Source organism: Juglans regia, chromosome 6, assembly GCF_001411555.2.
Source record: "Juglans regia cultivar Chandler chromosome 6, Walnut 2.0, whole genome shotgun sequence".
NCBI lineage: Eukaryota > Viridiplantae > Streptophyta > Magnoliopsida > Fagales > Juglandaceae > Juglans > Juglans regia.
In genome coordinates this window covers 22,571,120-22,582,690 of record NC_049906.1, presented here as the reverse complement: position 1 = coordinate 22,582,690, position 11,571 = coordinate 22,571,120, and the positions used below count along the sequence as shown (strand labels likewise).

Below are 11,571 nucleotides of genomic sequence, written 5' to 3'. Positions count from 1 at the left end.
TGAATAATTTGCTCTTGCTTTGAAAATCAGATATGTAAATAAATTATTCTTGTTAATTTTTTTAATGAGAAAGAAGGGGTCAAAAAGGGCCCTCTTATTCAATCCTGATCCCTTGCATACATCACCATCCAAATTGGTAAGAAAAACATTCCCCTCATTAATAAATTAAAAACACAATCTCATTCACTCAATTTCCCCTTAATTATCTTTTCTATGGTATTCTCTTCCTTCATAAACTTGGATTTGGATTCCCTAATAACTGCCTGTCAATTTTTTAGACGGATAATTATACACTTACAACTACTTTACAATTCATTTTAAATCAACCAATGTAATTGTGACATTTCATTAAAAGATAACTTCAATTTTATTTAACTATCCTTCATTTTAAGTAGAGTAGTAAACTAATTATAGACTAATTATAGGCTTATCATTTTCCTTTTTAGACAACATTAAATGCATAATAAATGCTATGTAGCCCTCTTCAAGTGTCTCTCTCTTTCACTCCTGGCTCGAAAGATTGGTCAATATCTCAAGGGGTCTCTATCCAATAAACTCTTCAACATGCTGTCAAGTTTTCTTACAACTGAAACATGTAAGAAAATGTTTTCTTTAACATTAAGATAATATGAAAACATAGTCTATATACCCGCCATTGTCTATTCTCAATGTATCAGCTGAATACAACTCAAAATGTGTTGAAGGGGTTGAATTTGCAGAAGGTGCTGCCTGACTACAAAAAGGACCAGCTTGCTCTCTTACATGTACACACCCCCGTGGCTTTCAATCATAGTGAAAGTATATTAGTTTTGTGAGAAGATAGAAAACAATTTGCGCTTAAATTTCAAAGCCATCAACACGAAAAGTCCTAAAAAAAAATGGAAACACAGGTCTCTCAAAAAATAACTTTCAGCTTCAGAGTGTACTTGGAAATACAAAGCTGTCATTCAAAGACCACCATCACCATCCTGAAGATAAATCTTCCAAGTTCCAAGCTATAACATCTACCCATGCTCAACAGCTGTACAGACAAAACCGACGGCTACCAAAAAGCTCTTTGAGTGAAAACGATACCATGTTAGCAGAAGAAACTGCAACAAGGGAATCATCAATTTCCTTCCAAGTGCATGCCATTACCATTTCTATACACACCGTTTACGGACCCATTGGCTGACTTCATTGTGCCTCCGTTTTTGCACATTCTCACTATTGTGTGTCCATTACTCATCCCATTAGACACTGACCTTTTTACATGGCCATTGTCGTGTAGGACAGTCTCCAAGCGCCCGCAGGCTGCTGCTATTAGTCCTGTAAACATAACCAAGAAATTATATCAGCCCATCAATACGGATCCAAATTCATGAAGCCATTGGAATTCTAACCACAATTTGGGGAATAACCGCAATCTCTCTCTCTCTCTCTCTAAATCATTTACTACTAATAAGGTCAGTCCTGGCTATAATAAATAACAAGACATAGCACCAGAGTAATCGCATAACTAAGAATATATTGCAGATATAGGTGTTTCCTAAAAAGTCCCCATCTAACCCCCACAGCACCACCTATTGAATATGACAAACCAATATGGAGTAATTACGTCTATCCATCTGTTGCTTTAGAAACCTCATCCAATATTTCAAATGCAACATATATAGTCATGCTACACAAAAACTCCACACTCCTACACACCACTTAAAAATATGTGATTTTACTCTTTTATCCTCATATTTCATGAGTATTTCATGAAATATGAGAATAAAAGAGTAAAATCACATGTTTTTAAGTGGTGTGTAGGAGTGTATAGCTTATGTCTAGAATTTTTCTATATACATAGGGACACAAATACAAACATACACAAACAAAAAAATATAAATAAAATAAGTTCTAAACTATTTGATTGATGAAAAAACAAGCACTTTAGTACATATAACTAGTGATATATCCCAAACTATGTGAAGCAACTTGACGAAAACTATAAACAAAATGCACCCAAAACGTCAGGAAACAGCATTCCTCATTTAATCTTTTAATCCTTTACTGATAGCATGCGTATGGATAATTGTGTACGAGTATTAACCAATGCAAAACTCTCCTGTGGTTGCAATAATTCATTAAGGGGAAGATCATTTCTGATGATCGGATTAAGGCATATGAACCCCAAACAAAGAATTCAGCCCCACCTCTGGTGAGCTACCATAAATTAAATGAGGAATTATAACTCTTTTCATTCTAGTAGATGTGCAGCTGCTTCAAATATCTCTAGTATTCCAGTATATAATGCCTCAGCCCACCCAAACGCGTATGTTTGCTCTGAAAGGGCGATTCCCTCTTCTAACATAAACTCCTATTCTAGCAGCCTACTCTAGATAGTATTAAGACCACCTTATTTTCTCACACAGAATCAAATACACAAACACCATCAAATAGATGACAAGGTCAGAAAAATTAATATAATAATCCAATTATAGCAGCTACAGGTCACTAGCATCATAGAGCTGTGTTAGGGTCTAATATCTGATCCCAGGTTGTTGAGATAAAATTGTCTAGACCACTTTGAAATCAACTCTACTAAAATAATTAAAAACCCAGAAGGAAATATGTCTAGGATGCTTCCCTGGTCAACAAATTGCAAGAAAAGAAATTTCGAAGGGAGATTGCAGAGTTAGGATTTATAAGAACAACTAGTTCTAGAAGTTAACATACCAGCATATATAATAGGTAGAATGACCTCCTTTTAATGGCAAATGGGAGAAATAATCTATGGACTTGATGCATTATTAATCTACAAGTATGGACTCTAGAATTTATTAACAGTCAACATAACAACATCAATAAAAAGGGTAATTTGTACTTCTCGCATTAATCAGCAATTGATTCCAAGGGGAAAAATGCCACAGAAAGCAAAAGGTTTTTAGAAGTACCTAAGAAGAGTGCAGAAGGTTTCCCCGGTCTTGACTTAAATTCAGGATGGAACTGAACACCCACAAAGAATGGATGACTAGGCAACTCAACAATCTGCATTCATTACATTAATAAAATGTTCCCAATTACCAGAAAGCAAATAGTTGATGAACTTGAAGAACTGAATATGCATTTGGTTCTAACTGAGGAAGTTAATATTTATAGAATACAGTATAACCTATCCCATTACAAATACTTGCCTCCATGCGCTGACCAGTTTTGTCTCTGCCAACAAATGATAGACCAGCATTTTGAAGGTGTGATATTATATTTGGATTGACCTGTACAACAGGAATCATTTCCAGTAACTAATCAAATATAGTGCAGATCATCTTTTTACAATAAGGGCACGGATAGGCATGCATGGACTATGTGAGACAATGGACCCATTTACCTCGTATCTATGCCGATGTCGCTCATCTACAAAACTTACGTTGCCATACCTATACAAAATATCAAATCATATTACCAGGTTAGCTGAACTGCACTGAGATGCTTAATGAGTATCCATTAAATGCAGTCATGACATCACATTTCACAAGGTGTGAAGGGTAAGTGGTATATGTCTGCATGTAAGCTCAAGTTGGTCTGAAGTCCTTACAACTTTGCAGATGTGCAAGCACTAACATTGAAGTATGTCCTCCTTGATCCCAGGCGCATAGTACCTCCCATATGTGTTTTTGAACCCTATTCGGTAGAATAGAGACAAGGTTAACCAGATTAAACATTGATTACTCCACAAAGTTTGATAGTGAGTTTGTCAAAATTTCTGCATGATAAAATACCTCGGGCATAAATATTACACAAGGATTTGTAGTTTCAGGATCAAACTCCGTGCTGTTGGCATCATGCAAACCAAGAACAGATCGTGCAAACTCAATGACAGCAATTTGCATCCCCAGGCAAATCCCCAGGAACGGAACATTCTTCTCTCGAGCATACTTTGCCGCAAGAATTTTCCCTTGAACTCCTCTATCACCAAACCCTCCTGGAACAAGAACACCATCAGCACCCTGCAATGCAAGACTGTTTAGCAGATCAATGGGAAAATAATTCTCCATTAAATGAAGCACAACTAATAGACATTAAATAGAAATTATTTTAAGGCAATCAATTCTTAAAATTGTATCACACCTTTAAACAATCCCATGCTGCCTTATAAACATCAGGGGCCTGCAAGTGGTAGCAAATGGTAGTCAATTTGTAAATTAATGTATATAATAAATAAATTGGTAAATTACACTGCCCTCACTTGATATTTCGCAAAATGAAGACCAACCTTCCTGTTTCCATAACGACACTAAATTCTACCTAATTAAATCTCTCTTGCAGTGAGAAATCCAGAGAGCGCAGATCATTCTTGAAGGATAAACCAAGAGGGAATATAAAAATCAAGATAAGATACATCAAATAAGGTCTCCCACGACTTCCATTTTCGTGGCAACTGTGCCACAGTTCCAAATAACTGAAACACCGGATCAATTAGTCATCTTCAACCAAGCTACCTCTACTTCCTATCCTCAATTTACTTGTACCCAATCAAAACCCAGATGCCACTGCTTATCAAAGAGGAAAAAAAAGCCCATATAACCACACAGGGAAACACTTGTTTCATCCAAACTCCACTGACTATTAGCACCATAATACATCAAGAATCTTCACCACAAAACCATCGTATTCCATCATGGTCATAAACCCTTCAATCTCAAAAAGAATATTGAGCTTATGGTAGATGGAGAATATCCACAAGAGATTACAGATATAGGCTATGAAAACGGAAAAAAATGCTATGGTAGGATACTTCCTTGACCGAGCACTTCCAGTTAATTAAAATCAATATTTTAAGTTACCTATATGAATTATATGCTCAATGGATAAACGGAGTAAGAAAATAATGAGGACAATATGAAAAAGGGGGTTTGAAATAAAGCAGACATGCAGTGGAGAGGGTTGTATTTGTTGAAAAGATAAAACAAACAGACGGGCAGTGAGACCAGCAGACTTCAAGCATGACCATCATCAGCCTTTCCCCCACTCTCTCTCTTTCTCCATCTTATTTTGTATTCAGAATGTTATTCCTTTTGGATTTGTATCCTCCCCAGCAGAAAAGGGGGGAGTGTAATTTATTCTAAATAGATATTAGTAAAGCAAGTAAAAAAACCCACCTCTTCAGCAGCAATGTCTTCGAGTTCACTAGCTGCAACCCATTTTACAATAAGCTTCCGGTGGCAAGCAACAGATGCATGCAAAAGAGCCTAGCAAAAGAAGATAATTATTGTACCGGATCTACTAAAACCTAAAAGCATCAATCTATTAACTTTAATAATGTTTTAAATAAACAAAACAATTAAGCATGACATGCAGATAGCGCGTGCCAATGGATATTTGTGATACCCCATTTTGATAAGTGATAAGAGTACGTGGTATATGGAATTCCACATTGATTAGGAATGAGAAGTTCTTGCTCTTTATAATGTTTTAATGGGACTCCAATTATATCATTGACTAGTCATTTTGAAGTATAGGTCATGTGACTTGGGCCTTCCATTGGGGGCATTACAAATGGTATCAGAGCCTATCCCAACCAGAAATGTGGGACTTGAGCCATAGCACCTACGACAGATTGGCCCCGACGAGGACGTTGGGAATATATAGAGGGCAGGGCGGATTGTGATACCCCATTCTGATAAATGATGAGGGTAGGTAGTGTATGGAATCCCTCATTGCTTGAAAATGAGAAGTTTTGACTATTTATAATATTTCAATGGAGTTCCAATTGTATCATTGACTAGTCATTTGGAAGTATAGATCATATGGCTTAGGTCTTCCATTGGGGGTTACAGTATTATAGATTGCAGAAAGTAACAGACTCTCCAACCTTAATCAGACCAAAGAGTCCTCCCCCTATTCTTTCTCTTGCAGTTTCCACCAGAACTTCATTGACCACTCAACTCTCTCCTTGGGCATCCAACTCCTTGCGGGAATATTCCACTCCACAAGCCCCAATATCATCAAAATCCAAATAAACCGAAGTCAACTTCTACCTTGTCCACTCACCATTTATGGGGCCATGAACATATCAGCATATCTCTCATCCATCCCCGGTTTATTAGTCACACACTGGGGCAAACACAGATATGTTTTTTTCTTTTCAAATTGTACAAGTACTTAATGCAAGTTGTAGAAAATGTAAATACTATTGCTCTAAATCAATGAGCCATACAAGGGAATAAATGCAAAAGCAAATAAATGTTGTAAGTGCAGTTCAACAGCATATAAAAATAAGCAAGTTGGAATAAATCATTAAGCATGTTACATCCAAAAAATATAATGATGATGATTAAAGTAAATTGGATTTGCATACCTACAAACAAAAAAGTAACTCACCTTTAGAACAGAGAGGTAAGAATCCGAAAGGCCAGTGTATTTTCCAACCATGGCAATTGTAACCTGCAGCATGGATAGCAGTTAAGAGCATTATTTTTTAAATGACACTAATAAATGAGTTTCAAAACATGTATCAGATGCCTTTGACCCACAGGATCATGTAACTTGTCAAAAACTTTTGTCCTTGCAATCCATTCCTTCAACTCAGGCTCCCTAGCAACACTGCAAGTTATGGAAACATTAAATGAACACTAGAAAAACAATGGCCACAGAAGCACAAATGTTGATGATCATACAGTAAAAAATTAGAAACGGAAAAGAACTGAGTTAGTAAGACAAACCCTAGAAGGTTCAGCCCCTTCAGGATTGCTTCATGTGCCTTCTGATCCTATTTATGATAGTGGGGAGAGATAAAGAGACATAAACAAACATTTTCATCAAGTCTTTCTTTGCATTAAGTATAAACATAAAAAGTTTCAAAATTGATAACAAAACTACTTTACCTTCAATAGCAATGGAATGTGCCATATGTTTGGAACATCATAGAGAGTGACAATGTTTTCTGCCTGTAATAACAAAGCTTTACTTAGAAATTGTACCCAATCATTTAGAGGAACATTAGTTCACACAGACACAAGCAGATGCACACGCACACACACGCGCGCGCGAGCACACATGCACACACACGGGCGTGCGGGCACACACACACACACATGCATATGGGTAGGTATGTGATGGTACCGGCACATGGCAAAATTGAGCAAGTTTTCCCTTAACATTCTCCTCAAGTGCCTGTCAAATAAAAATTAGAAACATGAGACTATTGTTGTCACATGAAGTTGAATGAGAAATAAAGGAAGGGAAAGAAATAGACCTTTGTACTTCGACAAGCTAGAATATTCGGGGTCAAACCCAGTCGTCTAAGTCCCTGAACACTATGCTGGGTAGGTTTTGTTTTCTATAAGTTCAAAAATTAAGCACACTACTAATTAGAGCCATGATGGTTTTTAGTATAAAAGACAACAAGAATAATAGGGCTATGCTTCATTGCAGTTCATTGTCATGCAATTTAGAATGACTATGCACCACGAAGACAAATGTAACATTGAATACCTGCTCACCAACAACATTGAGAACAGGGACTAGGCTGACGTGAATCAAGCAGAAATTACCAGGCCCTAATACAAGAAAAACTTGGGTAAAACCAGTTCACATAATCTCAAGAAAACAAATTTTAATTTTAATTACAAGAATCTATAAAATAAGATGTCACACTCATTGATCTTACCTACACGATAGGAGAATTGGCCAAGTGCTTCAATAAATGGCATAGATTCAATGTCTCCTGCATCAAGGAAAAATTATTTGAAGTTAAATAATAAAAGGATATAGGCCGTCTTAATCCACAAAATGTTAATGTACCTATAGTTCCACCCAATTCGATGACACAGACATCAGCTGGACCTTCTTGTCCATCCACAGGTACTTTTGCTACACGCTCTATCCACTCTTGAATCGCATCCGTAATGTGTGGAACAACCTAGAGTAAAGCAAGGTAGAAACAAAATTCAGGAACCATGTAATATTATGGAAAGCTTTTTGGAACAAGAAAAAAAATACACCTGGACAGTCTTTCCAAGGTAATCTCCTCTTCTCTCCTTGTCAATTACATACTGTCATATATCAAGACAGAGAATTAAAGACTGAAACAGCTCTATTCAGATCAATAAACAAGATTACAGATAGATGGGGAATTTCATTGTACCTGATATATTTTTCCTGTTGTAATATTGTTGTCACGGGTTAACTTGATGTCTAAAAACCGTTCATAGTTTCCAAGGTCAAGGTCCACCTTCAAAGGAAAAGGCAAGTCATCTTTTGTTTCTATAACGTGAAAAGATCACACCCACCCTCTCAAGACATAGTGAGCAATACAAAAATCAGCTCATGCCCTTTCCAGGACAAAAGAGATGAACATGGAAACTCAAACAAACCGGTGAGATTGTGGTTAAAGGTAGAGTCAGAACCCTCTTCAGCTTGCAGTTATAATTGTATTCTAGAATAGCTGATATTTCTTAAAGAAACGTTCTTTCCCACCTTATGTGAAATTAAATGAAGAAAGACAATCCATAAGGAAATTTACCTCGCCACCATCATCTAAGACAAATACTTCCCCGTGCTCAAAAGGAGACATTGTCCCTGCATCTGTGTTCAGGTAAGGATCTGCATGTATGGAATAAATTTAAATCAAAAGAAGAAGAATACAAATTTTGGTATTAGCATGTCCAACACACCTTTCCCAAGATACCCACTCAATTTTGGACTAACACTTGCAAGGACCCTTTTAACGCCAAGTAAAAGAGAGAGCCATATTACATGACCAACTTAAATATCTTATCTTTTTCAAGAAATTTGCATCCAAGATGGTAAATTTAAAATATGCACTGGAACTTTAAGATCCCGTTTGGATACAGAAACGGTTTCATCTCATCTCATCTTATATCATCTCATTATTATAATTTTTCCAAATTCCCACACATAATATAATAAACAATTCAACTTTTTCAAATCCAAAAATAATAATAATATTAAAAAATAATATTCTAATAATATTTTATTCAACTTTTAACTTTCACTTAAAAACATCTCATCTCATCTCACTATCCAAAAAGAGCCTAACAGGCAAACGGGTACCATATGTCTGAATGACTGATGGAAATTATACCTCTCTATCCCACGGTCAGAGACTGGAGAGGTTTGGATAGTGATTTGAGTTGAGATGAAATTTAAAAGTTGAATAAAATATTGTTATAATATTATTTTTTAATATTATTTTTATTTTAGGATTTGAAAATTTTGAATTATTTATTATATTTTGTTTGAAAGTTTGGAAAAGTTGTAATGATTAAATAGGATAACATAGTTGAGAACAATCCAACCACCCCTAAAGAGTAATTATACGGTCACATGTGACATGTTGCATATTTCAGCAACACTTAATTGATTAAAAAATGGCACCATGTCGTGTGAAAGGGTTGATCATTTCTCTTAGAAAATTACAATATTTGTTTCCGAAAACAGCAGTCATGCATAAGATGATAGACGCCCAAGATAATCCCCCAGACAGTCCACTAATCAACAACTTTATTAGTACTAAAACTAACACAAAAAAAAATTGTAAAAACAAACGAAAAACCGCAATCTGGTTCTTATACTTGACTCTTAGAATATCCTAGAATATCAAAAGTTCCTTTAAAAAAAAATATATAAATCCAAATGCAACAATCTCTCCAAATGAGAAACCAATATAAATATATATATATATATAGAGAGAGAGAGAGAGAGAGTGTGTGTGTGTGTTGGGTGTAATTATGAAAAAAATACCAATCTTAATGGAAGTAACACGAAGTCCACAGGCTTTAAGGAGGAGTCCGATACTGCTTGCAGTGACCCCTTTGCCGAGACCGCTTACTACACCACCCGTCACCAATACATACTTCATTTTCGCTATTTTATAAACACCCAAGTTCTGATGAAACCAAACAACAACCCAACATCAAAATTACTTGCACACAGAGTCAAAGTACAATTCAAAAGACCGGCACCAGAAGCACCATTTATAGTAACTCACAAAGACCAGGTTCCTCTTTGGTTCTGATAGTACCAATGAATAATCGTCACAATGTAAAAGCAAAAGTGGGATTTTATATTACCAAACAAAATGAAAGAATGGAAATCGTTTGAAGGGAGAGAAAAATTAGGCATCCTAACCTTGTTCACAGTGACGGTCTTTACAAAGCTATTGCCTTTTTTTTTTTTTTTTTTTTGACTTTGCTTTTTCTTTCTGCGGATTTGCGGTGCTAGTCTTTCCTGACTCTCTCTCGAGTCGTCTAGACTTCGAACATAGAGAAAAAGTATCTATGCATGTATTTGCTTGTCCCTTCAAATTAATAACGTATATAGAGGAAAATCAAAAAACCGACCAAATGAATGAATGATAGAACGAAACATAAACAGATTCGGCAAAAAGAGAATATTGGGTACTGAGAGATGCTCTTGTTTCTCCCAAGTTGATAATGTACTAAGAACGGACTCACTCACTCGGTACCACCCACCTTCGTGTTTCCTTTTAAGTTTCAGAGTGTCTAAGGCGGCGGGGTGTCTTCGCTCTCTCCTCTATTCTTAGGGTAGTTTCAAGTTTGAATACACTGTCACATCTCCTCTCATCTCATTATATATAATATAATTATTATAATTATTTAAAATTTTTATATAAAATATAATAAATAATATAATTTTTAAATTTTTAAAATAAAAATAATATTAAAAAATTTATTATAATAATATTTTATTTAATTTTTAATAAAATATATTATCTCATCTTACCTTATTTAAAAATAATTTACTGCTTTTTTCTTATAAAAAAACTAAAAAAATAACTCGGAATTGAAACAAAAACTGCCTCTCCTCCTCCGTGGATTTTTTGTTTTCTTTTTTCTCAAACAAAATAATAAATTTTCAATAATAGTCTCAAATATTCTGACATCTAAGGTTTTTTTTTTTATTCCCTTTGTCGCTATCTCCTTTTTGCCACTGCAATCTGTGAAAAATCTGAGTCAGGTGTTTTGAGATACACATTTTTTATTTTTCTTTGTAAAAATAATTTTTAAATTTTTAAAACTCTCGTCCAAATCATTATTTTTAAAAAATTAATATTTATAATTTTAAGATGAGTAATTTTATCACACTTTTTTTTAAAAGTAAATAAATTTATAATTTTTATTTTTATACAAATATTAATAAAAGATCCATTTTTTTCAAGCAAGCTCTACTACTGTATGTAATATTTTTTTTTTTATTTTATAAAAAGGGAATTTTAATGATATGTTTTATTAAAACTAATATCTTCGAATATATTTGATTCAATTTGACTCTGAATTATAATCTCAAGCGGAAAATGTTTTAAGGATTTTCCTCTAAAAAAGAAAAAAGAAGAATTAGTGCTGAGTTAGAATAATTAAATTGTGTTTAGATAATGAAATGAAATGATATGTGAATAATAATAAAATGATTTGTATATAGTAATAAAACAATTTAAACTGAAATATTTGATGAGATTTTGATAAATGATAGAAACCATGGGCATGCAAGTCATTCGTTTCACACCAGAAATAAGGGCTATTTTTAACTTTATGGTAGGAGTTAAAAGAGAACCACCGAAAT

The 11,571-nt window shown here is 34.7% G+C and overlaps 1 protein-coding gene across 4 annotated transcripts; it reads right to left on the bottom strand.

Annotated features, from left to right (window-relative positions):
• Positions 1–572: 572 nt before the first annotated feature.
• Positions 573–10,547, bottom strand: LOC108998301 (CTP synthase-like). 4 transcript variants are annotated; one of them, XM_018974823.2, is made up of 23 exons: positions 10,464–10,533; positions 10,120–10,288; positions 9,733–9,877; positions 8,492–8,571; positions 8,114–8,200; positions 7,971–8,021; positions 7,771–7,888; positions 7,637–7,693; positions 7,462–7,526; positions 7,223–7,306; positions 7,090–7,140; positions 6,852–6,914; positions 6,690–6,736; positions 6,501–6,570; positions 6,349–6,411; positions 5,127–5,216; positions 4,096–4,134; positions 3,747–3,974; positions 3,563–3,648; positions 3,356–3,404; positions 3,162–3,242; positions 2,922–3,015; positions 573–1,308 (listed from the first exon to the last, which is right to left on the bottom strand). In XM_018974823.2, exons 3-23 carry the CDS (start codon positions 9,848–9,850, stop codon positions 1,109–1,111), a joined length of 1,821 nt encoding a protein of 606 aa, XP_018830368.1. In that variant the 5' UTR covers positions 9,851–9,877; positions 10,120–10,288; positions 10,464–10,533; the 3' UTR covers positions 573–1,108. The 4 variants fall into 4 exon arrangements, with proteins under 4 accessions (XP_018830368.1, XP_018830366.1, XP_018830369.1 ...); XM_018974821.2 differs by having other exon boundaries at positions 10,120–10,547; XM_018974824.2 differs by lacking the exon at positions 10,120–10,288 and having other exon boundaries at positions 10,464–10,499.
• Between the last annotated feature and the right edge of the window lie 1,024 nt (positions 10,548–11,571).